This window comes from Sycon ciliatum, chromosome 10 (genome assembly GCF_964019385.1).
Source record: "Sycon ciliatum chromosome 10, ocSycCili1.1, whole genome shotgun sequence".
Lineage (NCBI taxonomy): Eukaryota > Metazoa > Porifera > Calcarea > Leucosolenida > Sycettidae > Sycon > Sycon ciliatum.
The window spans coordinates 24,821,940-24,849,369 of NC_088652.1; the positions used below are offsets into that span (position 1 = coordinate 24,821,940).

The 27,430-nt window shown below is 45.0% G+C and overlaps 2 protein-coding genes across 2 annotated transcripts; both read right to left on the bottom strand.

Moving 5' to 3' along the window:
• Positions 1 to 6,801: 6,801 nt before the first annotated feature.
• LOC135826385 (zinc finger protein 664-like) lies at positions 6,802 to 8,266 on the bottom strand. The gene has a single exon (XM_065338996.1). The coding sequence runs from the start codon at positions 8,016 to 8,018 to the stop codon at positions 6,873 to 6,875; it is 1,146 nt and encodes a 381-aa protein (XP_065195068.1). The 5' UTR covers positions 8,019 to 8,266; the 3' UTR covers positions 6,802 to 6,872.
• A 5,654-nt stretch (positions 8,267 to 13,920) lies between these two features.
• On the bottom strand, positions 13,921 to 16,130 carry LOC135826386 (zinc finger and SCAN domain-containing protein 2-like). The gene has a single exon (XM_065338997.1). The coding sequence runs from the start codon at positions 16,039 to 16,041 to the stop codon at positions 14,917 to 14,919; it is 1,125 nt and encodes a 374-aa protein (XP_065195069.1). The 5' UTR covers positions 16,042 to 16,130; the 3' UTR covers positions 13,921 to 14,916.
• Between the last annotated feature and the right edge of the window lie 11,300 nt (positions 16,131 to 27,430).

Here is a 27,430-nt window from a genome sequence, read left to right on the forward strand (position 1 = left end):
GCAGGGAATTTCTTTAGCGTTAGCACAGACCCAACATTATGACTCCAAATGTAGTCATCAACAGTATTTGATCAGGTGATGAGATGAGCATTATCATATGGAATGGATGATCAGCTCCCCATGGAAATGTATCGTGTCATGTCCTGTCTTGCTTGTGACTTAAAAATTAACTGAGGAAAGGGCAATGGAACAAGTCTTGTTTCTTGGCAGATGCTAGTTATAATGCACATTTATGCCTACCTTATGATTTCACAGTATTGCTTAAGAAATTCATGCTAGATAAAGAAACCCAGAGTTTTGACGATCTGAGTTTGTCCCGATATTGCAGGTATAAAAATATGTATGTATTTAGCATACTCCATCTGCGTAGCATAATCAGCTCGCACGCAGTGCATCCTGCTGTGACATCAAGGACAAAATGCTGAGATATCAAAGCATCGCCGGAAATAGGAGTCCTCGTGATGACAGTCGACGTTTTTTCTCACCCTTCCCCTTTTACATCTTTTCCTGGAATATTTGATTTCTTTTAGTGTCGGGGGTCCCCCCGCGTACTACATAGTGCTAAAGACTAGCGTGTGTGATTTACAGGGGTACTGCGTATCGCAAGCCTGTGTGAAATCACAAGAAGTGAGCGTTTTGAAGTCTAAAGAAAGTGTTCAGCTGTGGCTGCTTTGATGACCACTAGGCCATAGCTTAGTGGTAGATCATTGTTTGACACAATACCTTCTTTCAAGTTCATCAAAATGTGTCAACAGAAAGGAAATTTAACTCGGACGGTGAGCCTATTATATTATTATGAAAAGAAGAAAGACAAAAGGTTACGAGTTATGACTAACTGTCCACCAACGACTTACGTAACCAGATCTTATACAGTCAGCGAGTGTGACAAAATGGCACAAAACTGACAAGGAGTACTGAGACATTCGGCGACCTGACACCTAGCTCCAACACGTCTCCAAGGCTCAAACCAAAAACCTTCGGCTTTCTTTGTTGCCGTGATGCCTAACTCGTGGCCTTCTTCGTTGCGCTTTCCTTCCCCATTTTGGACCTTTCCGAACCTGAGCCTTGCAAGTTGGAAGGTTGTTGGTTTGCGCCTTGGAGAAGTGGTGGAGCTTGGTATCGGGTCGCCGAATGTCTCAGTACTCCTTTGTCAGTTTTGTGCCATTTTGTCGCACTCACTGACTGTATAAGATCTGCTTACGTTGGTGGACAGTTACCCACAACTCGTAACATTTTGTCTTGCTTCTTTTCAGAAAGGAAATTGTTGGTCATAATCTATTGTAAACTTAAATCGGATACTGAGCCAATAAATATAACGAAAGTAGAAGAAAACACATGAGAAAGAGGTACGCAGCAACTATCCACGACTGTAACAAGATGATAAACAGTCATAAATTTCCATAATAGGGCACAAGAATGACTCTTTTGTACATTTATTACTGGCTCAGTATCTCGCGAAATATTTTCAGTTGCCAATATGGCATCTGGTGTGTTCTTTGTAGTTGCTTCTTTTCCTGACTTCTTCCGTCAGTTTTGAGTCTCACCAGTGTCCCTGCCCTCCCATTCTTCATTTCTGTGCATATTATCATTGCTTTTTTATCACTGTTTGCCGTGATATGCTTGCCATGCCTACATGATGCCTAATCACCATTGGGGATATACACCCGTTTTTTCCCTCACAAATGCGTCCGTCGGCGCGAGGGTTTTTCCCCGGCTGGCTCGGTTCAGGAAAATTAATCTGACCGTCCCAAGTGGTTCTGCAACATGGCCTATTTCTGCTATCCACTGGCACGCCTATTCTATCTGAGACACTCTGTTCTCAGTCCTTGCTTCCATACCTCACTCGTTATTCGCCTCACATCTGGCTGCGGCCAACTACCCTTCACTTTGTGTGTTGTCGCTATTGCTCTCTTTGTCTCTGTGTATGCCAGTATAATTATGTGGAGCAAGAAAATCGTGAATTTCGCACTATCTACAAACCCAACGATTAAAACAGGAAATGTCATGTACGTTCCTTGCATCCGACCAGCTTGTGTGACTCGGAAAAATCGAGAGTTTCTAAGTCCGAGGAAACAGTTGAACGGTCGCTGCTTGGACGGCAACTAGTGTTAGAGTGCATAATGGTAGGGTGTCGCTGAGTATACTCGATTGTCACAGGTTCCAATCCTGCTAGTGACCATCGAAAATCACCTCCACGATCACCAATTTGGATTCCGACCAGCTCGTTCTACGACACAACTGCTCACACTTGCTGTTAATGATTGGAAACTGGCCCAGGACCGCGGAGAGACTACCAGTGTAGCCTTTGTCGACCTCAGCAAGGCGTTTGATCGCGTCCAGCATCAACAGTTACTCGTTGCGCTCCATGGTGTTCATACAAGCGCCCTGCGTTGGTTTGCGTCGTACCTCGCCGGGAGACCTCAGCGTGTCGTCACGCAAGCCAGCCAGTCTTCAAGTCTTGCAGTGTCTCGAGGAGTTCCTCAGGGAAGTATTCTAGGCCCTACCCTTTTTAATGTCTACCTGAGGGACCTTCCCCGGCTTGCGGAGACAGAGGGTTCAAAATTACTCATGTTCGCAGAGGACAAGACAGTCTACTCTAGTGATCCGTCGAAGGTGCGTTCCGAAGCCAAGTTGCCATCGGCACTATCTCCACCTGCGGTGCACTTCTCGGAATTCTTGCCAGTCTACATTGCAACTACTCGGAAAATGTTGGAACAGTTGGACACCAGAAAAGCCACTGGGAGTGATGATATTCCAGCAAGTCTCCTCCAGATGCATGCTGACATCCTGGCACCGTCACTCACGCTACTATTTAATAAGTCATTGAGAGAAGGACAGTTTCCTGCGGCAATGAAGGTGGGTAAAATACGGCCTCTGTTCAAGGCTGGAGACCCCAGCCAACCCAAGAATTACCGACCAGTCTCCCTATTGCCGATAGTGTCGAAAGTGCTTGAACGTATTGTTCATAAGCAGCTTCTGCAGTACCTCAACACGAACAATTTCTTGCCTACTAGTCAGTTTGGTTACAGACACCAGCATTCCACAGCAGATGCCTTAGCGCTAGCTGTAGAGAACATCAATGAAGCACAAGCCGCTGGGCAGCACACAGGAGTAGCATTTGTCGACATGTCTAAAGCTTTCGACAAGGTAAAGCATAGCATTCTGGTTGAGGACCTCTTTGAACTGGGTCTCACTAGCACTGCTTTGCAATGGTTTTCAGACTACTTGATGTATCGCCGGCAATACGTGGAGACAGGAAAAACCAGAAGTACAACTTATGACAGCCAGTCAGGGGTTCCTCAGGGGTCAGTTCTCGGACCTTTGCTCTTCGTTCTGTATGTGAGGGATATTGCCGGCGACCTTGCCCCTCATGACGTCACCACTATTCAGTTTGCTGATGACATCTCGCTGCGTGCGAGCAGTCCACAGCCAGAAGTTGTCTCCCAGCGCCTCACTGCAGCAGTTCAGTACCTGGCCACTTGGTTGAAGAAACGTGGACTGATCCTTAACGAGACCAAGACGCAGATACTCGCCATACCACACCATAGAGCTGCAGCCCTCGACATCAATGTTGTATGCAATTCACAAGTCCTACCAGTAGTCACATCTGCCAAATACCTTGGCCTGCATTTTGACTCGGACATGAGTTGGACCACAATGGTGGACCATGTTGCTCGTCGTGTTGCCGGCAAAATTGCTGTCCTGCTGCGACATGCTTCCTCGCTGCCGTATCCATGCCGACTCACCTACTTCAGATCTATCGTTTTGCCTGAATTTTTGTATGCTTCTATTAGTTACTACCCGTATTTGACAGTTGCCCAGGAACAACGGCTACATAGGCTGTTCAAACGTGCCGCTCGGGCAGTCTGCAAGTCGCCACCGTGGACCAGTACTGCTCCGCTGCTAAATCGAATGCATGTATGTGATCTACAGGTTTCTGTGCACTTGAATATGTTGTGTTTCATCTGGCGATGTTTGCATGATGCATGTAGCACCCTGTTTGAGTCCTTTTTTGCTGTCGTGCCCTCAACTCGCACTCGGGGAGGCCAAAGCAACTTGCTTGTGGTCTCACCTGCTAGCACTGCTCGTTCTGCTAAGCGCCTAACGCACGCTGGAGCCATTATGTGGAATAGATTGCCACCAGCAGCAAAATGTTCAAATAGGTATTTGGATTTTAAATCTCAAGCCTTGCAGTATATATTATCAGCGACATAGGTTTTCCAATGCTTACTGGATTGATATCTGTTCGTTGCAACCGACCTTCCGTCATTTTTTCCTTTCTCTTTTTCTCTTGTATCTACTTTTTTTTTTTTTTTTTTTTTTTTTTTTTTCTCCACAATATCCTTTAACATGTTATTCACAGTGGGTCCAATGTTATTAGGCATTTTGCCTGTTTTGATTTCCACTATAAATAAAGTATACAACAACAACAACAACACTGGAGATACTAAACAACCACCTTGGCTCCATTGGCATGCAGATAAATACCGACAAAACCGTTGTCATGCAAATCCATCCCAAACGTGCCACAGGGAGTCAGCAACAACAACAAAGGCAACAACTGCAAATTACCTTGTCAAATGTTACGCTAGGGGAAGTGGAAAGCACCAGATGCCTAGGAGTCGTTGTTGACAATAAACTGTCCTTTGACCAACACATTAACAATGTCGTCCGGAAAGCCTCACGGAAGATCGGTGTACTGCGTCGATCTTTCCGCCAGATGAACCTGTTTGCCCGCCGTACTTTCGTTGTCGGTGTTATTCAGCCTGATCTGGGATATGCTCTCCCTGTATACCTTTCGTTTATATCCGCTAAAAATTGAAACAAGCTAGCCTCTCTCCACCGGCGCACTGTACGAGTTGCTTGTGGCGCATCACCCCAAGCTAATATCACGCCACTTCTTCACCACCTCAATGTTTCCTCTTTCCAATATCGATCAGTATTTTTGTTCCTTGCATTCATTTTCCACTGTTACTGTATTAAGCCGGGTGTTTGCTTGCAGACCCTCTTTCCCATCTGTACGTCTACCCGAACTACTCGCAGCTCAACAACTCATAACATGAGTATCAATCGCTATAGATCTATGTCTGGCTTTCTGTCCTTTTCAAGTAAATCGGCTCTTGTTTGGAATTATTTACCAGATGACCTGAAGTCCTGCACTACTATCGCAGATTTCCCCGTCAAATTGGCTATTTGGCTAAAAGACAGCTTAACTCTTAATCATTGTTGTGATTTGCTTTTTTTGTTTTTTTGGTTTCCCGTTCTCGGGGCCTTCTATTCGGTACTCTTTGTAGTTGTACTTCTGTACTGTTGAGCTATTCGAATTCAAATAAACATAAAAAAAGTGAGCGTCATTTTCCCCTTTGCACCCTTCCCTCAATCATATGAACAAAGAGATAAATTGTGTTAGAAGATTCTAACAGGTTTGACAAGAACTAGAACGTTATTACAATACACACTGCACCAAAGGTACGTAAAGAAACAAATTCCATGACATATTTTAGGATCATTTGCGAACTTCAAAATAGCACAATCATAGTCTCTTCTAGGGAAAGGATTCATTCCCGGCATGCATGCAGAATAATAAAGATGAACGGAAAATTTCTGATTTTGTCAAAAATGAGCCGCATGTTCAACGCTATTGAGTTTCTTTATGAATGATAGATGGGCCTCAACCAGCGAAAACAGCCCTTAGGGTCAAATTTTTCAAAATTCCTTTTTGGTTAGAAATTTGTTGAAACACATCTACTGAAGGACCTCAGCCAAGAAAAAGTTCAATATTCCGATTCGAAACGAGTGTATACACCAATATACAAGGTGTACTCCAAATTGGTGCAATGTATGTATACGATGTATGTGTACAATAAATATTCAGCATTCGAAGGTGGGTGGGCAGCTTGAATACCTTTGAAATAGTGCAGTAAGCAGCTAGAATGACAAAGAATAACTGAAGAGTGCGGAGACATGATCGACTTATTATTTTGCAGCTGCATCCTGCGTGGAGTCATTCCGCAATGTCTTCCATTTCTTCCTCCGCAGCTGGCGACACGACGTCGCTGCCGTCACTAGCCCCAGACTCAGAATTTATCTCAGGTGATGCCTCCTCATCTTCCGACTATGACGAGTCATCGACCACCTTGAGCCGCAACGCAGCAGGAGATGACGGCTGCGATTCGGCCTTGCTGTTGACATCGATGTCGGAAACAAAGAACGTTTCATCCTCACTCTGAACTTCAGCGGCTACTTCAGCATCCACTCCCCACCAGGCTCGAGCTGGCTGTACACAATGACTTCCGCGTGTGCTCTGTAAACAGCTCTGGCGTCCGCAGGCATCGCAACAAGATCAAGGAACACTCGAGTCGCCACTCGACACCACTTCAACTAACTAAGTACTACAATTAAATTCAAGCAAGGAGTTCAAGAAGAACTCGTCGCGCTGTTCGCAGCGCGATCAAAAAATCGTTGAACGTCACAAATCGACCTTTTTCTTGAAAAAATTACGAAACCTCTAAGGGTCGTTTTCGCTGATTGCGGCTCAGATAAGGAAATACGTGGAAGAAGTGCATTGAGTAACATGGTAAGAAACTGTACAATGCCAATGAGAATGTTTGTGATGCTACAAATGTGGAAGTTAGCATTTCAGCAGTGACCTTTGCATGGAGTTCAGATTGGGCTACTTGAATTTCAAAACGATTCTATAATGAACATTTTCTAAAATCTCGAAGAGAAGCCAGTTTTTTAACAGTGTTAGTATTGCATGATCTTTCAATTTTTTTCCACGATAACAGACTTGTCACAATCCCTGATCGGTTTCTCTCAGGGATGGATTCCTTCATATACTGTTAGATTTTATTCCGAGTGAAAAACTTTCCTCATTTTTTACACTTGAATGGTTTCTCTCCACTATGGATGCGTTGATGAACTGTAAGTTGTGATGTAGTCGTGAACGCCTTGTCACAAACGTTACACTTGTAAGGTCTCTCTCCAGAGTGGATGCGTTGATGAACTGTCAGATTTGATGTTTGTCTGAATGACTTGCCACATTCTTTACACTTGTAAGGCATCTCGCCAGTGTGGATAAGTTGATGCTTTGTGAGATGTGATGATTGTCGGAATGTCTTGCTACATACTTTACACTGAAGTGGCGTCTCTCCAGTATGTGTACGTAAATGAACTCTAAGGGTGGACCTGTCGATAAAACCTCGGTCACAATAATCACACTTAAACGGCTTCTCCCTAGTATGCCTACGTTCATGAACAGTAAGATTGGATTTATCACTGAATGGTTTAGCGCAGTACTGGCACGGAAATGGTTTCTCTCCCGAGTGAACTCGTCCATGACGGACAAGATCAAATCGCCTATTGACAGTTTTATCGCACACTTCACACTTGACAGATTTCTCATCTCGGTGTGTACGTTCATGAGTTGTTAGACGGGATTGAGTAGAAAATGATTGATCGCAATGCTTACATTTATGCAGTTCTTGTCCAGATTGTGAATGTGCACGATCACGCATATCATGCTGGCGATCAAGTGACGCACAGGTTTCCTTGCCGAGCGACGCATGATCTCGGGGACAGCCATCTTGAAGTTCACTGCGTTCCTCAGAACACGACTCCGAGGTATGCTGATTGTTGAGGGTTTGACGTTCGTCATGTTCGGCATCCTCAGAAACCCTAGGAAATAGGGGAGATACTCTAACATGCCCGATGTTGTGATGGTCCACATCGGAAGACGTGGTTGAGTAATTGCCTTCTTCCGAACCATACGCTCCATGCCCGTGGCCTGTGTAGTGGTCTGAAACTGAGATTGGGTAGTTAAAAGTCTGGATATCGCTGTTTTGAGATCTTTGGTCAATGTTCATTACCGGTGTTGGGTCATTCGAACCTGGATTTTCGACAGCTGTTGCAGAAATCTCGCCAGAGTTCGTATCTTCCATCCTCTGGCACTCAGGTCGAGGGTGCCTAAACTGGTATGTCACGTCCAGCGGTGAATGATGTGGCAGAACATTGCCCATAGCTGATGGTGTATTACAGTAGCTGAATGAGGTATGCTGAAGTGCATAACAGCCAAAGTGGGCTTCTGAGGTCGCTACTTGATTCCCACTAATCGAGTGTGCGTGGTGAAGAGCTGTATAAGGCGTACCTTGAGATGGTGGATTCGGCGGTGGAGGACACAATACTAACCTTTTGCTGGTCCATATCACTAAAGGTGGCAATGATGAGAATGTGTCAGAGGCTACATTTCCCTCGGATGTCCAGTTACAATTAGGCCCCGGCGGATAATGCTCGGGAATTAGGCCCATTCTGCTTTTCGTTATGCTCGCATTCTGCTCGCAAAACACCCACATTCTGCTCAATTCTGCTCCATGTCAGTGATGACATGTACATTAGAGTATTACTTGAACTTCATTATAGATCAATGTAATACAATAGACAAGTTCCTCTTTTCTTGTACAAGTGGTGCGGCAAGAATTTTAAAGCAGAGGAATGCCTTTGGTGTTTTACAGATCTAGAGGTCAGCAAAGTAGGAAATAGACCTGCGAGGTGTGTGACTCCATACACTTGCTGTAGCACAGGTGGTCATTATGCAAAATCATGAGACAGAAAAGATTACGCTGCAGTCACCTTAGAATGAAATTGGAAAAGATCAGGGCATTGTATGTGTGTTGGGTGGAAGCCAGGGAATGCCCAGGGTTTCATGCATTACACATTCAAAGAAATACATATTGACAAAAGTTACAGGTTGTTGTGTACTGCACATGGAACAAGTCAGTGATTGTAACATGGTTCATACTTTGGGTCTGGATAACGCGGAGTATGGAATATAACAGTTCATACCTGACAGGTTCATATGTTGGGACTGGATAACGCTGAGTATGGAATATAATAGTTCATAGCTGGCAGGTGAAACAAGTTCATGCATTGGGACTGGATTATGCCGGGCATGTAAAACTTCACATCAGGTCCCTTCCCGGATAGTGGGATTTACTCCATGGCCAGGCGACCCCGAGTGTATTGCAGCATAAGTGACGCCTCCAGATGATCTCCCAGTAAACTCGTCTGCTGTGAGTTGAAAGAAGCTTGTACAAGCGAGAACACTCTCTCTGCTGGGGCAGAGTTCCGCCATTGCCGCACACAGAGCATATCAGGGTCGCAGGTCGAGACACTAAATTACCAGCCCACAATTCAACATCCAGGCAATGGTAATGAACTAAAGTACAACAAAAAGTAAAACATTAATATCCCTTTACAGTAGAACATCGATTATCCCGCGATCCGGCCTTTCCATTTCTGAAGGCACCTGCCCAAATTTGGGCTAAAATGGCATGTAACGATTCACAAGGTGTTGCAAAACTCCTCTATATATAGAGCTTATGCATACCCGTCACGTGGTCATGAACAACGACCAAAAATGTCCAAGTGCAGTGAGTCTGAGCTGAGGCAAATCTTCGAACGTCCAGGGAGCCATACACGAGACCGTCCTGATTACCAAGGACTCCCAAATAGGGCTTGAAAGTGATGACGTCAAAAACGGCCAGGGAGTACTAAGTTGACATCAGATTTCTATTTTGGATCCACTAAGGTGTGACTTTGCTATTGCCTCAGTATGTGGGTGCATAGCAACCCACTCATGTCGTATGCAGGGGTGACTTTTACTTCGCCACCCGTTGTAACCCCGCCCCCAGTAGCCAAATCAGTCAGTTTCACTGGTTACATCACCTTGCTGTGAGTAACCCGGCTTGAAATGTGCTTGGATCCATACAAAAACTGGATCCAAGTGGATCCAATTTTTGAATTTTTGAAATTGTTGCTATGCTGTGACGTAGCACTTTCAAGCCCTATAGGCACCAAAACTGCAAAAGGTCCGTTACGGCTACAAAAGCTGAGTGGCATGACGTCACGTCGACGTGGATAAGCTCTGCGTACTGAGAACTACAGTGCTCCGTTCTGCTCGTCTAGTGCTCGGTTCTGCTCGTCTACCGCTCTGCTCGTTTAGTGCTCGGTTCTCAGCTCGTCTACATTTGTAGTGCTCGGTTCTGCTTTTCTCATGCTCCGTTCTGCTCGTCTGGTGCTCCGTCTGCTCGTCTGGTGCTCCGTTCTGCCCGCCAATTGCCTCATTCTGCCGCATTCTGCTCCGATATTGAAACCCCTGATTCTGCTCGAAATTCTGCCGGCATTATCCGCCGGGGCCTAGTTACAATCAGCCATGATTCACTTACTGAAGTGGTTACACAATTCGCCCCACCTTATTTGATTTCCTTCCTAAAACGGCAAAGTATCTGACAATATCAAATATCCAAATGCCAAAACGAACTCTCCTTATTTGCAGACAATAGCTTTGAAATAAGGTCCATCCAGTTTTTAACGAATATACACGTATGCGAACACTGTGCTAACTCGTCACGTCACATCACAGCAGTCGACATCCATTTCCACAACTCTATATTCCGCACTCTACTATCAATTTTGATAGTCACATGCACACAGGTATACGCGCAAACTCTCTTTCTCCCTCACACACACACACGCACACATACACCACAGGGTCCCGCTCTAAAATTTCCCGTTCACCTTCACACCTGCTTAGGGATCTCACAAGATTTTACGTGCACTTCAGTGTGGCACTTCAGAACCAGACTTATGATAGTGCAATCTCGGAGAATTTTTATTGTTAGATATGAATTGAGAACAGAATGTACTGTGGATGTGTGAATAGTCGGAAGTGGGATAGTGACTCATAAATTAGTAAATTGAGGTATGTTGACGCTAGGTAAAATAAAATGGCTGAGGTTTTTCAAACCCTTACACTGCTTTACTGTGCACACAGAAAACGTGAATTTCGTCCAATATCAGGGAAAGAAAGTTCAAATCTCACGCTATTCTTCACCACCATAATCAATAACGACTCCGAGATTTATGTTTCAGTTGTCGGGGATTTATTTTCAAAGTGGTGTTGCACCAAAACGTATACAGCACAGATTTAGACGCGCAAAGTATCGCCACTGGCTAAGAATAGAGAAGGCTTTTATCTGTGATGAGCTCTCCAAGGTAAGGATAGAGGGTGATAGGCTGAAAAGGGAGTATAGCCAGACGAGGTCCAGAATACGACCGACATTGAGCACATTTTATTACATCCCCTTTTGTCGGGTCGTAGTGGAATGCCACACCTAGCAACGCCGGAGGCTGGTGGAGCGTTATTGCAATAAGTTTGCTGTAGTGAGGAAAGAATGCTATGGATCCTTCCAGTGCAGAAAAGAATGAATTGATCGTCAACCGGCGCCTTTGTCGTTATTGGGCGCAAAGACAGAAACAACAACGACACAGAAGGAAACCCAGCGTGACGGCAACACTGGACATGACCGCCAACGATGAGGACGATGACGGAAATGACTCTGACGGAGGAGATTCTAGCAGTGAGTTGAGTGAGAGAGAGCGTGAGGATGGGACTGAGAGAGTGAGTGTGGGCGTGTGTTTCGACCTCGGAAGTCTTCTGTGTATAATCGGTAGGTATCTCGTTTGGAATGTTGCCAAGTGTATTCAGATCATGTTTCTACGTTTTATGTCGTGGGCGTCATGGTTTTCAGGTGCAGGTGAGAGTGTTGGAGGCTGTTGTCCAACGCATTCATATACATTACCTTTGTGTTCAAAAAGAGAGTGGTATCTTTTTGAAATTCTTCAACCAGTAGAATGTTGTGCTAGTCTGGCCTTGTCGGACCAGAATTTTGTCCCTAGCGTTGTTCATATCTGAATTTTTCCCCCTTTGATTGTTTGATTGTTGTCTTTCACGCACATGGTATCTTACAAGAAAACCTTGTGATACATTTTTGGCATTTGTTAGGTATTATTGATTACTATTGATACTTTAAAATAGCCTGCGTGGCCATTGGTTAAAATAGTACCACGATGATTCCTGATGAGCGTTCTGCGAAAGCTAGTTCGATGCATCCTAATTTTTCATCGTTCCTATTTCTTTGTCATTCACCACCTTTTCCGAAATTGTTCGTGATATCTCATTAAAACCTTCCTAACATGACGCTTCAGCTAATTTCGTTTATTGTCATCCTTAACTCGAACTCTGTGCCAATAAGTATCTTTTAACGCACGATTATTAGGGAAGGAATTATATTTATCACGACATAACCTACCTTAACTGTTTTCTTTGTTAACCCTTTACCATCCGTGCGTACTTGAATCGCTTTCTAGAGATTGATGGATATGAACACACTAAAACATTCGTAACTCCATCGATCCTTGGCGGATTTAAAAAAAGCAAGTATCTAGGAAGAAGCGGAAGAGCCAGCTTTCCATTGCATCAATCGGTGAAGAGCTGCAATGTGAGGTCTTTGAGGTGAGGTCTTACCATCGCCATTTGGTTATTGTTAGATAAATTTAGGTGTCTTCGATCTATCTATTTTTTCACACTTACGTGCCATTTCTCAAAATCATACAGTGTTTTCACACACACTTACGTGACATTTCTTACAATACGTGGCCGGAGTTAGGCGCATAAAGTTGAAGGATGCAGAGGGCTGCTGTGTGAGTAACTGGCGTTACTTTAGTAGCGTTCATGACGGACAATATTATATCGCCCGTTGAAAGTTTTAGAACGCTTTTCACACATGAAAGGTTTCTCTTCTGGTTGTGTACGTTCATGAAATGTTAGACGGGATGGAGTAGAAAAATATTTATCCCAAAGTCGCAATTCTTACTTCAGTACATTTATACGGTGTTCCCCCAGATTGTGAATTTGCACGATCACACATATCATGCTGGCCATAAAGCGACACTGCTTTTTCCTTGCTGAGTGACTTATGATCTTGAGGAAAGTCATTTAGGATCTTTCTCGGAACAAGACTAAGAGGTATCCTGAAAGTCGAGCGTTTGAAAGTCATGAAATTGTGCACCCTCAGATACGCTAGGCGCTAGAGGAGATATTGCAGCATAAGCAAAGGGGGCTTCTGAGGTCGCTACTTTATTCCCACCAACGCCGTGTGCGTGGTGATGAGCTGCAAAAGTCGTACCATAATAGTATTTTGGGCGGAAGAGGACACGCAGTTGACCTTCTGCTGGTCCATATCACTAAGGGTGGAAGTGGTGAGAGTGCATAAGAGTCGACACTACCCTCTGACGTCCAGTCACGATCGTGCATGATTAACTCTACTTGAGCAATCCTTACGAGGACAATTCACCTGCCATGCAAAGCAAAGGATCCGACTTCAATACCAATAATCCCAAGAGCAGGAGCAACTCGTCTTAGGAGGTATGCATTTAATTCGGTAGCAGCTGTGTTTACCGAATAAGTACATGAATATTCCGCTAAATTGTCCAGTCTTTAGCATAATATATATTTCTAGGCCCTTACGTTTAGCTGAAAAATTAGGGCATTTTCACACTATGAGCTCACGCGCGGAAACAAACGAACATACACACACACATACACAAACAAACACACATACACTCACCCACACAAACACACCCGCGCACACACACACTACTACTACTACTATAGCATGACTGCCATAGAGGGCCACGCCATCCCATTGTGACAGGGAGCCAGGGTCAGGTCAAGAGAGACAGTACTGGCGAGCCACATGCCGCTTGAGATATCGTGGAACGCGAAGGCGTTTCTTGCAGTGCCGGCACTAATATTCGAAGGTTTCCCTCTGTTTACAAATAGGGGGACTGCCACGGCTACATTTCAAACACTCAAACACACACACACATACACACAAACACACACACACAATCTCTTTCCATACTTCTCTTCGCCTTAAAGTTTGATTTGACATCACCCGAGCTGAAACCTCACATTCAAGCTGACATTGCCATACCTGACAGGAGGAGATGCGAGCTGAGACATTTTGTTGTTAGAACCTGACAACAAAGTGTCTGCTATAATACAGGCATGATTTATATCGTCTCTAGCAATGATATAGGCTTTGTGGCGTATATGTTACATAATCTATTGCACCTTGCACAGGTCTAGGCAATGATAGGGGGCTATTCATACCTCGTCAATTTTGGAGCAGCTAAAGAATAACGACTGACACCAGGGAACTGGAAACAGTGAGTTTTACAGTAACTAAAAACACTACGATTAAAACAGTAAATGTGCATGTACGTTCCTTGAATCCCAACAGCTTGCGTTGATTGACAGGAAGCGACAGATAATCAAGTCTGAGGAAAACGTTCAATGGTCGCTGCTTGGATACCCACAAGTGGTAGAGTGCTTAGTGATGAATCATTCCTGGGCACAAGCGATTGTCATAGGTTCGAGTCCTGCCAGTAGGTCATATTTCCCTCAAGCAAATGATTATTGAGTTATATTTAGAACATTTTACTTGAACATTTTACTTGTAAAGGTTTTGACAGGGACTAGAAAAGGACTATAATTATAACGATGGAAAGGAGACCAAAGGTACATACAGGAAAACGGAACCACAAATATTAATTAACATGTGCGCATTTCAAAACAGCACTCCGTCTATTCTATAAAAAAGTATCAAGACCCGATATGCATACAAAGGAATAAAGATACACGAAACAGTGTTGATTTTATCAGAAATGAGTCGCATTTTTCAGCGAAACTAAGTTTTTGTTATGTACATTGAATATGGAAATACGTGTAAGAAGTGCATTGAGTAATATGGTTAGAAACTGTACAATATTATCATCTCTAAAATAATGATAATGATAGTGTTTGTGATGCCACAAATGTAGAAGTCAGCATGTAAGCAGTGAATTTTCCATGGAGTTCAGATTGGGCATCTTGCATTTCAAAACGATTCTATAATGAACATTTTCCATTATCTTGAAAAGAAGACTGCTGTGTAATTGTTTTAGTGTTTGCATCGTTTTCTAAGTGTTTTTTTTATTATTAAAAGACGTGTGACAATTCTTGATCAGTTTCTCTCAGGGATGGGTTCTTTTATGTGCTGTTAAACAGGATTTCCAAGAGAAACACTTTCCACATACTTTACACTTAAACGGCTTCTTCCCGGTATGGATGCGGTCATGAACAGTACAGCTTGATTTCTGACTGAAAGATTTAGCGCAGTACTTGCACGCGAAGGGTTTTTCTCCTGAGTGAACTCGTCCATGACGAACAAGACGCCATCGCGTACTGAAGGTTTTATCACATACTTTACATTTGAAAGGTTTCTTTTCTGGCTGTACACATTCATGATATGTTAGACTCGATTCAGTAGAAAATGATTTTTTGCAATACTTACATTTATGCGGCTGTTCTCCAGTTTGTGAATGTGCACGATCACGCATATCATGCTTGCGATCAAGTGACACCCCGGGTTCCTGGCTGAGCGACGTAGAATCTTGAGGAAAATCAGCTAGAAGTTGGGTGTCTTCCGCGGAATACGTCGCCGATGTATGCTGTTTCTTGAGATTTTGATGATCATGCTGTTTGCCATCCTCAGATACGCTAGTCGATCGGTGAGATACTGGAACATGTCCGATCTTTTGAAGGTCTACTTCGGAAGACGTGCTTGAGTAATTGTCTTCTTCCGAGTCATACTCTACGTGCCCGTTGACTATGTTGTGATCTGAAACAGAGATTGGATAGTTCACAGTTTGGTTATCGCTGTCTCGCGAGTTATGGTCAATTTCCATTGCCGATGTCATGGGAATCGAGCATGGATTTTCAACTGCTGTTGCTGAAAGCTCAGCAGTGTTTGTATCTTCCTTCCTTTGGCACTCTGGTCGAGAGCCCCTGACGCGGTCTGTCAGGTCCGGCGGTGGATAATCTAGCGGTAAATTGGTGGTAACTGATGGTATGTTCCAAGGACTGAATGAGGTATGCTGAATTTCATAATAAGCAAAGGACGGCTCTGAAGTCTCTACTTGATTCCCACCAACTGCGTGTACGGGGTGATGAGATGTATAAGGTGTACCAGAAGTTGGTGTGTTCGGCGGTAGAGCACACACAGTTGACCTTCTGCTCGTCCATATTACTAAAGGTGGTAATGGTGAAAGTGCATCAGAGTCGACACTCCCGTCCGAAGTCCAGTCAAGATCATCCATGACTAACTTACTTAAACAATCCTTCCAAACGCAATTCTAATGTCATGCAGGTCAAAGTATCCGACTTCAATACTAATAATACAAAGTGCAGGAACAATTTGTCCTAGGAGGTTAGCATTGTGATCAGTAGCAAATATGTACATGAACAATCTGCTAATTTGTCACGGCTTTAAGTTGATACCTATTTCTTAGCCCTTACATTAAGCTGACACATTATGATCTTTTCACATCTTGAGCGCGCACCCCGAAAAACACACATACACATTCACACCCGCCCAGACACCCACACATATACACACTCAGATACACGGACACACACACACAAACACGCTGTGACTCAAATGATCGAATTTGAGGATTGCAGAGGGATTCTCTTTGCCTTTCTTCGATGTAAACTGCAGGGAATTTCTTTAGCGTCAGCACATACACAGCATTATGACTCCAAATGTAGTCATCAACAGCATTTGTTCAGGGAATGAGATAAGCCCAATCATGCGGAAGAGATGATCAGCTCCCCATAGAAATGTATCGTGTCCTGTCCTGTCTTTCTTGTGACTTAAGAGTTCTAAAAGTACTGAGGAAAGAGCAATGGAGCAAGTCTCGTTCCTTGGTACATGGTAGTTCGAATGCCCATGTTTGCCTATCTTTTGATTTCACAGTATTGCTTATGAAATTCATGCTAGATAAAGAAACCCAGAGTTTCGACGATCTGGGTTCGTCCCGACATTGCAGGCATAAAAAACTGTATGTATTTAGCATAGTCAGCTCGCAGGCAGTGCATCCTGCTGTGATCCTAAAAGTAAGCTCCTCAACCTCACATCGGTCTCATGCAGTGGAAAAAGATATGCTTTACATACTGAGATATCAAGTAGAGCACCGCAGTTCATAAAGGTCCTCGTGATAACAGTCAATATTTTCTTCAGACCCTTTCCCGTTTACTGAGCCAATAAATAACTATAATGAAAATAGATACAAGGTAACTCGGATGTTGAGCCATAAATAAATGTAGAAGAGAAAAAAAGTTGGGAGTTGGGACTGTAGCTTTTGCTCGTTTTCGTTGCGCTGGCCTTCCCCTCTTTGGTCTTTCCATAACCTTGAACCTTCCAAGTTGGAAGGCTGTCGGTTAGCGCTACGAAGATGTGTTGAAGCTAGGTGTCAGGACGTCAAATGTCTCAGTACTCTGTCAGTTTTGTGCCTAGTTATTGCACTTTCTGACTGTATATAGTATCATGTTACAGTGATGGAGAGTTACTCTAAACTCGTATCCATATGTCCTTTTTTTCTCTTCTACAGATACAAGGTACAAGTGCAATAAAACCACTAGAGCGTTTTCTCTAGTGGTTTTATTGCACTTGTATCTTGATGTTATTTCTGACACCTTTCTATTTACAGTACTTAACTTCAGTTTCTTTCGTTGTATCCTTTAGTTCCGTATTTTTCCCACTGATAATAGGAACGAGAAAATCCATTCTGGGTTTCAAAAATATTTTTGTTATAAAAAATAACAGTAATACATGACGAACAAGTAACGTAGTTGCGTGATGTCTGCAGCCTTCATCCTATTCATTGCTATATTAATAAAGACTTACAAGTAGTTATGTTTTGTTCTGATTTATTATACTGCCTTTTGTAAAACATAATATTCAGATGGGGGAAAACTGTGATTAATTGTTGTATTTCCTGATATGGAAAAAACAAAAGAAATTATAGCAATAAAAACTGCTTTATGGGAGTTTTCTAAAAAACGTTATTGTGTTCTAGTCCATGGAGTCATGGACCCCGTCTAAAAAGTAAGAAATTAACGAAATGTGAAAGCTGAAAATTAAAATTTCACACAAAACCTCACAATAATCACACACAGAATGAAAAGCTACATGTAGAAGACCTTTTACCCTCGTGATCCTCTTTCCTATGCATGCATGTTGCCAATTGTTGGTGCAGTACAAGTTTAGTGTTGAAAGCAGTATTTCAAGTGTTGTGATTATTTATTTTATTTATTAATTTTATTTATTTATTTCTGCACCTCGTGGCATGTCAAGACAGCCAATTGAATTGAGGAGGGGGTGAGACCAACCACGGAAGAAGTGAAAAAAGAAAATGAAGAGCACGTACACAAAGTCGGAAGGGATTAGTAACTTAAAAAGCAATGGGATGCTCAGTGAGCTATGCAGCGGAAGTGGTGACTGTGACTTTGTTTACTGGGAGATACTGAAGGGCTGTCTGACGAGGGTACGGAATTTGGGCATATCTGGAGCTTGTCTAACACTGGGAGGCAGTAGGAGCCACGTGGAGTAGGAGGAAAAGAAAGGGGAATTTACGAATAGGGTAGACCTAGCTAGGGGCGACGAACGCAGCTTCGGGTGGTGCCTCCTGAATTGAACCAACTAATGGACTGTAAATGAGCAGGGTGCTGGTCAAGAAAAATTGAATGTGCCAGGGTGCACCTGGAAGCATCAAGGTAATGTTGCAGAGTGGTAGTGGATGCAGCGGCATACAAGTCTAGATTTGTGATATAACGATCAGTACGAAATATGATGCGCAGTATACGGCGATGGAGAACTTCTAATTTACCTTTGTGGGTTCTGTTAATGGTGGACCAGGCAGGGAAGCCGTACGTGAAGAGGGGAAGAATGTATGATTTATAAAAATTGATCTGGCAATTTTGGGGCAAATGGGACAAGTGACTTGACATTATGCCGACAGATCGGCATACTTTGGACGACACATGATCAGCATGGTGAGACCAGGAGAGGGCGGAATCTATGACAATGCCAAGGTGTTTATGGTGGGGCGCTACAGAGATAGGGTGACCGGGATCATCGGGAAAGTGGAAGATGGGCACTGGATTTTTGGGGAAGGGGGAAAAAAGAGGAGCTCGGTTTTGGTCACATTTGGCTTAAGGTACCAAGTGCTCATCCAGTGAACAATGTCATTGATACAGGTCTGAACTTTGGGGTACAGGGTGGCGTGAGATGGGGAGGAAGCAAGGACAGTGGTATCATCTGCAAACAAAGAAATATTGGGAATTGAATAGGGGAGGTCATTAACGTATGTGAGGAAGAGCAGGGGACCTAAATTGGAGCCCTGGGGCACTCCGGATGTCACAGACTCGGGGTCAGATAAGGTTCCATTTACTGTGACGCACTGATTTCGGTCCAAGAGGTAGCTAGTTATCCAGGCGAGTAGGAAGCCGGAGACACCATGGGCACGAAGTTTGGCGATCAGGCCCTTGTGCCACACGGTGTCGAAGGCCTTGGAGAGGTCGAAAAAACAGATGCAGGAGACCTGCCGCTGTTCTTTTAGGGAGCAAAGGTCTTGGATTATGCGGAACAATTGCAGGGATGTGTTGTCCTTGCGGCGGAGGCCAGATTGTGCAGGGTGAAGAAGAGGGGAGATATGGTCGTACAAGCGGTCGTACACTATTCTCTATAGCAGTTTGGAGACGCAGGACAGGAGGGAGATTGGTCGGTAATTAGACGGGTTGTTCTTGTCGCCTTTATTTTTGTACACTGGAATGACAGTGGCTGACTTCCATCGTGACGGGACTGTGCCGGAGGAGAGGGAAAGGTTCAAAAGAATGGAGAGTGGGCGGGCAATTGAGTAGCTCAGTTTCCTGAGGATCTCATTGGTGATCCTATCAGCTCCAGGGTATTTGTTCAGAGGCAGTCTTGCAATATACTTGTGAATAGTCGATGAGGTGATGATCAGGGAGTGCAATGTAGTTGCACGTGGAGGTAGGGGGGAAATAGTTGGAATAGGAGCATCGGGGTCAACCTGTAAGCCAGCACTGACGAAGTGGCGGTTCAATAAGTTACCAATGGATGCCAGAGAGGTGCTTGTTCGACCATTGGGGCCCACCATCTTCGAAGGTATGACCCGGGCGCTGGTAGGATTTCGCAGTTGACGAATGAGCACAGGGAGGGATGGGAGGCGAGTGTTTGTGGGAGATATCGTGGCACGGAGGTTGCGGATGTAGCAGCGATGGCAGCATCTGGAAAGGCATTTTACATAGTTACGTTGGTGTTTGTATTTGTTGAAATTTGTAGGGGATGGGTATTTGCGGTATTATTATTATTATAGACAACACCTCATGGCATGAGAAGAAAATCAGCCAGTACGGGAGATGTGGGTGTTAACCAACCATGGTGAATAAAAGAAGAAAAGTAATGGTCAAGACGGAGAAGCATGGGAGGGACAGGTGATGGTGAATCTAGTGAGCAGATTTAAATGCGTCCAGGGTACTGGCATTGCGCGTAGTAGCGGGCAGCGCAAGCCAAGCAGAGTAAGCAACAAAGAGTGGAGAGCGTACAAGGGAGGACGTTTTAGCCAAGGGGAGGGCAACAGAGCATCTTGTCTGGGAGCCATCTGTGATTCGGAACCAGTTATACACGTTAAGATGAGGAGGGTGTAGAGCTAATTTAAATTTGTGAGCAAAAGTGCAAATTAATTTTTGACGGTGGGTCGACAGTGGGCAAGCATTTGCAAGGACATACAGGGAAGCAGAAGAGTAGAGAGGGGGTAGACTAAACAGGATACGAAGAAGTTTTCTATGGTGGATTTCGAGACGCTCAGCGAGAACCGAGGACAAGCCACACCAGCTAACAGCAGCGTACATGAAAAGAGGCAGGATGTACAGTTTGTAAAACAAAATTTTACATTTGAAAGGAAGATGGAAACAATGGGGACGTATAACACCTAGGGCAGAGCTTGAACGGCTGCAAAGAGCATCAATATGGAAAGACCAAGAGAGACGATCATCAAGCATTATTCCCAGGTGCTTATGGTTGGAAACAACCTTTATGGGTTCTGGGAAATCAGGATGGTGTAAAAGTGACATGGATGAGATTGGGGGAAGGAACATTATTTCGGTTTTAGTCAGGTTGGGTCTAAGTCGCCATGTTTGCATCCAGCGTAGGACACTGCATATCTGAGCCGACACTCGAGGTACAAGAGCCGCTGAGGACGAGGATGCTGACAGTAGGGTTGTATCATCAGCAAATAACGAGACACCTGGGTCTATAGAGGGTAAATCATTTACGTATGCTACGAACAAAAGAGGTCCAAGTATGGAGCCTTGGGGAACTCCAGAAGACACTGGTAGAGGATCAGAGTTGATGGAGAGGGCAGAAACAAACTGGGATCGGCTACTCAGATAGGACTCCAGCCAGGACAGAGCAGGGCCAGACACACCAAAGACAATATGTAGCTTGGCAAGGAGGCCACGATGCCAGACAGTATCAAAGGCCTTTGCCAAGTCAAAGAAACAGAGAGCAATATGGTGTCGAGCATCACGAAGGGTGGCAATGTCTTGTACTAGACGAGCTAGTTGGTCAGAGGTTGAGTCGTTGCGCCGAAAGCCAGATTGGGAAGGGCTAAGGCATGGTGAAATGTGGCAATACAACTGGTCGTAAAATACCTTTTCACATACTTTTGAAAGGGAGCAGAGAAGAGATATTGGACGATAGTTTGAGGCTTGTGATCGGGAGCCTTTACACTTGTAGATGGGCGTGACCTTAGCGATCTTCCAACGATCAGGAAATACGCCGGAGGAGTAGGAAAGGTTGAATATAAGGCACAGTGGGTACGCCAGAGATGGAGCCAGAAATTTGAGAACTTCATTTGGTAGGGCATCAGGACCAGGGCTTTTGTTGCTTTTTAGTCTTTTTAGGTAGCTGCGAACAGATGATGTGGTGGTATGTATAGAGCGCAGATCAGAAGGCACAGTCGCAGAACGTTGCAGAGGTGGTATTGGAGAGGAATGGTCGTCTGGAATACCAGCTGATGTGAATTGCGTATTGAGAGTATTAGCTATAGACTTGGGGTCAGTCACCATCGAACCATTGGAAGCTAATAACGGTGGTATGTCTTGACGTGTACTAGTTGTCCTTTGAGTGCGAACAAAGGTATACAGGTTAGGCCTGGAAGAGGGGTGAGATAGGGTGGTAGTGAGCGAACGTAAATATGCTCGATACTTAGAACGTGACAATGACTTCACCAGATTGCGCTGTTTTTTGTATAAAGAAATATTAGCATAGGTGGAGTACTTCTTACTTAAGCTGTAGTAGTCGTATTTGAGTTTAATTGCACCTTGGAGATCTTTGTCGAGCCAAGGGATCTTGGGGTCACGGCTGGACTGACGAGGGTGGTGGCTGCCATGTTTGGGTGTAGCGGGTCTTGCTCCGTATTGTGGCACATAGAAGGAGAGCACGTCATCAAGAACTGTGGTGAACTTCTCCACAGCTTCATCAACAGTAGTGGAGGTGAATAAAAGATGCCAGTCACAGGCAAAAAGTGCAGAGTTGATGATTGACCAAGTGGAGGGTGTAACCTTGCGGAAGGCATGTCGCGGAGGGGTAGGAGTCTGAGAGCAGTTGTAAGAGGTGTTAGCAGTGGCAATGTTGTAGGCTAGCGTTGTAATGACTTGCAAATGATCCGATGCAGCAAGCGGGGCAGCATCGTCAACAGAACGTACAGAGAGGGGGCGGTTCGTAGCCAGCAAGTCCAGACAGGACAGTCTTCCATTCGGAGCGACACGGGTGGGGAAATTGACAAGCTGCTGGAGGCCAAAGCTAGAGAACACGTGTGATAGCTCCGTACCAGCACGCGATGTGGTGTCACCACTCCACCAGTCAGAATTGTGGGCATTGTAGTCACCGGTAAGAAAAACATCAAATAAAGAGAGGTCCAAGGAACACAGCGTGTCGGTAAGTGTGTCGCAAAAGGAGGTGATATCAAGAAGGGATTGTGAAGGGGGGCGGTAATGACAGCAAATGAGTAGCGGATTGGCCCGGAGACCTGCCGGTGCACCAAGCTCAAGCCATACGGCCTCGCTTTGGGGAGAATCAAGGTCATGGCGACGGGTGCAATGTGGAAATGTCCCATCACGTATGAGAATGGCCACGCCACCATAGCCACGTAGGTTTGATCTCAGGTTCTTATGTGTAGATCTGTCTTTACGGAAGCATGTGTAGCCTGGAACACTGAATAAAAGTGACGGGCTTAGCCAGGTTTCTGTTAAACATATTATGGTGGGCTTGTTGGCATCACATATTGCGTACAATTCCGGAAGTTTGTTTGTTACAGAGCGACAGTTGATAGTTACAATGTTAATAGAATGTGCGTGGTCCGGGAAAAACGGGAAAGCATGAGCGCTCAACGGGGTGAAGACCGACATTAGTTTGTGGTAGGGGGCGTCGTGGAGCTGCTGTTGATTAGGAGTTTTAGTAGTTTGTCGTCCAGAATCAGGAAGGAATGGTGGTGCAAGTGGAATATGACCACTAGATATAGAAGAATATGTAACGCAATGAGGGGAAGGGTGTGATGAACTTGCGTGGGGCACAAAGGGTTGGGCAAGAGGATTTAGCTGTTGGCTAGGTGACCGAGGACCCATCACTTGCTAGCGGAGTCGGCATAGCGCCATTTGCGGACGGTGTGCGCAATGGTGTCGGGCCAGAATTCCTTGTCAAGCAGCGTTTGCTCAAACTCTTCCGCGACAGAAACGCGTGCATAGCAGGTACCAAAGTATTGGGTTTCGGCAATTGTGCATGCGTATACATCAACGCCCCTATCAGCGCACCAGGTGACAATGGACTGTGCCTTACTTCCAGGGCTAACATTCCCGACAAAGAAGGCACATCGCTTGGGAAGATGTGTGCCAGTGAGTGTGTTGGGGTTGGGGTTTTCTGTGGCCATTTTTCTGTAGACAGACACAACTTTGGATTTTGTTGCCCGGGCAATGGGATCGCTGTGGGCCGCTGATTTATTGCTCCTTCGCCGCTGTTCTTGCCAGTTGTTCTGATGGGGATCGCCTTCTGTGCTCCCAGCAGCACCCTGAGTACATGTGGGCTGTACTGGTGCACCACCGGCGCCTGCTGTTGTAAGTGCGAGGTAGATGCTGTAGAGATCGCTCTTGACTTTAATATCTGCTTTCAGTGATGGAGTCATCCGGAGGCAGGGTTTGTAGCGTGATTTCCGACGAGGAGGTGACGATCTTCCTATATATAGGTCCAAGGCACCTTCAAGGATGTCAGCGAATGCGGAGACAGCCGTGTCGATGCAGTGGGAGGCAAGGACCTGAGACCAGGGTACATCTGCGAGAAAAAACATTCATGGCATTCCACATGTTATCCGTGGCACTCAGGACATTGTATTTTTGCGTAGATGTTGGGCTACGACAGGTGCTGGCTGCTGTGGGGGAAGACTTTGAGGAGGAGAACTCAGCCAGGAGGACGGCATGGTCTGATGCGCCAAGACGAGCCAGGTGTTGAATGTGATTGAGTTATTCTGAGGTTTTGTGTGAAATTTCAATTTTCAGCTATCACATTTCGTTAATTTCTTACGTTTTAGACGGGATCCATGGACTAGAATACAATAACGTTTTTTCGAAAACTCCCATAAAGCAGTTTTTATTGCTATATATGCATTGTGGCCAGCCGTCTTTGATTCTGCGGTACGGTACGGGACAGGTACGGGACAGGCACGGGACAGGTACGGGACAGGTACGGTCGAGGGTATTACGACACCATCTACCGCCTTGACGACGGCAAAAAAAGAATAGGGATGTTATAAATATTTCAATTCTCCTATTTTTTTTTCAGGCATTACCTGGGGTTCGAACCCGCACTATCGCCCTACATGCATTCCCCCATACACTTCGCATTCATACTCATTCTTCCAAGTTGCTTCACGTTATGATAATAATAATAATAATAATAATAATACAGCACGCATATAGCTCATATGAAAAATCAAATGAGGGTCACGCATCTGTTGACAACGTCGAGCCAGTGCGTTCTGTCTGAGGTAAGTTGCTCCGCTTCCAAAAGAGACATATTGAGAAGTAATAGGTCATTCCTAATGTTGTCTACCCATCTGGTCACTGGGGGACCTCTGGGCTTCTTTATATCTGCTATATTCATTGCCATGTGAAGGGCTTTGTAGGACACAGCGTCCTTGCCTTCACGAATGACATGTCCAAACTATAATAAGCGCCGGCGTCTACAGACTGCACTTTTTGGGCATTGAGCAGTTTTAGCATAAGTATATATTATGGCATGGTTGGGAGGGCAATAATGGATTTTCAGTGCCCGACAAGTGAGCCCGAGGGCCGTAGGCCCGAGGGCTCACTTGGAGGGCACTGTAAATCCATTATTGCCCGACCAACCATGCCATAATGGATTTATCACTTTCAGCTTAACATTTAATACTGAAGGCACTATGCATCTAACAGCACATCAATGGCATCTTCTTGATTCATTTCTTCCAACAGTGGACATAGTTGCTTTGAAACAATTTAATATAAAATGAATCAATCAGCTAACATCATGTGACTTTATCATCACTCAATGGTGCTCATACAACCACAATCTACAAAAGAGAAAAATCCAAACTATACTCCGTGCCGAACAATAGTAACCATGGCAACGCAAGCAAACATATAAAACAATGAATTCGGAAATTGCCAGATAGTCATCAATATGAACTGTCAGAACAAATACATGGGCATGTATGTTGTACATACAAAAATTGTTCAAGCAATGATGCGCTTGTGTCACTATAGCAACCAACAACAAGCATTCATGGGCGTGTGACATACTGGATGACAACGCTGTTCACTGGACCGTTGAATTGAACAGGTTGCAGTGGTAGACGTGGAGGTTCGCCAGTCGGCACTGCAGGCAGGGAAGATGCGTCTGCTGTTGTCGCAGACTGAGAAGCAGCATCAGCACTCGCCGCCACTGCAGGCATTACACTAATCGAAGATCCAGTACCACACGACTTACTGGTATCCCCATCCAGGATGGCAGCCATGGCGTCCTTCTGTTGGTCTGTGGTCCGGGAGTAGTTCCTGAGGCTCATCGGATTGCGGTGTCCCGTGACGGACATGATGTGCCGCTCCGAAACTCCCATAGCGGAGAGCCGCTGAACAGCAGTGGCACGGACAGAATGGTTTGTGTACACACGAGACAGCTCACACCGCTTGGAAATGGTTTGCATCATGCTGCCGAGCGTGTTCTTCCCAAGGGGACTATTGACAAACCAGATTTTCTCACCCTTCTTCAAATTTGCCTTGGGCCGCTGAAAGAGCGCATTACAATCGGGATTCAGACGCTCCAGCAGAAATTTGATGGAGAACACTTGATCACCGTCTTGAATTCGCCCAGCCGTTGGAGCGTCGTGCTTGTCAGCAAGGCCACCAGCATGATTCTTCGTTGCAAGATCAACGGCCATTTCAAAGTACTCCTTCTTATTCTCATCGTCACGAAGTACCAAGTCGGTTTTCTTGATGCTCCGCTGCAGCTCTCGCCCACGGAGAGAGAAATGAAGCGAGATGAAGAACCATACTTGCTGGTTGAGAACATCTGGCTCCTTGGACCTCATGAAAAGGTCCAACATCTTCGCAAAGTCCGCATCGCAAATAAAATCCTTGTGTTGCACCAGTCGCAGATGACCTTCCCATTTGTTTTTCTTCAAAACAGCGTCAATGGCTTTGTTCGAAGCTCGGAACGCTGCATCTTTGACGATGTCCCAGATCCTCAGGTCACCGAAATGCCGAGCAATTGCCGCTCTCAGACACAGCATACTACTCCTTTGGTAAGGAGCTCCATCCACGCGCTTTGCCCCAACATACAGCTTGGACAACAAAATACACAAATCCTCTTTCGAACACACTTTTTCGTCGAGGGGAGACTCCTGAGCTGCGTTGAAACGACGAAAAACTTCCACCCAGCCCTTGGTAGCTGCGGTAGTTGCTGCGGGGGTGCTACCAGCCACCACTTCCTGCACTTCAGAGTTCGAAACTGGTACAAACCGTTCTGCCATTTTCAAAACAGAACCTGAAAGAATCAAAAGGAGAAAGTCGACCTCGTGTGCCACAACACTTCAAAGGAAAGAAAAAGGAAAGCTGAGATCGCCACTTTCGACCACGCGTTCACATGTCACACTGCGCCGTACAGTCACCATGCCCACCATGTTCACATCCCGTAGATTTCACGCGTACAGTCTCAGTCAGGGTTGTCACTGACGACGGGCTTTGGACGCGGGCGTTGGACTGATTTATTGCCCGCTCATACAGACCAGTGATTGGCCCGATCCAAGGAAACACTCACGTGACATGTGATAAAGAGCATTATTCGAAATTTTATTGGGAAAGATGATTCCAAGATTCCGTTTGAAATTCATGCAAATCCATCCCAAACGTGCCACAGGGAGTCAGCAACAACAACAAAGGCAACAACTGCAAATCACCTTGTCAAATGTTACGCTAGGGGAAGTGGAAAGCACCAGATGCTCTAGGAGTCGTTGTTGACAATAAGCTGTCCTTTGACCAACACATTAACAATGTCGTCCGGAAAGCCTCACGGAAGATCGGTGTACTGCGTCGATTTTT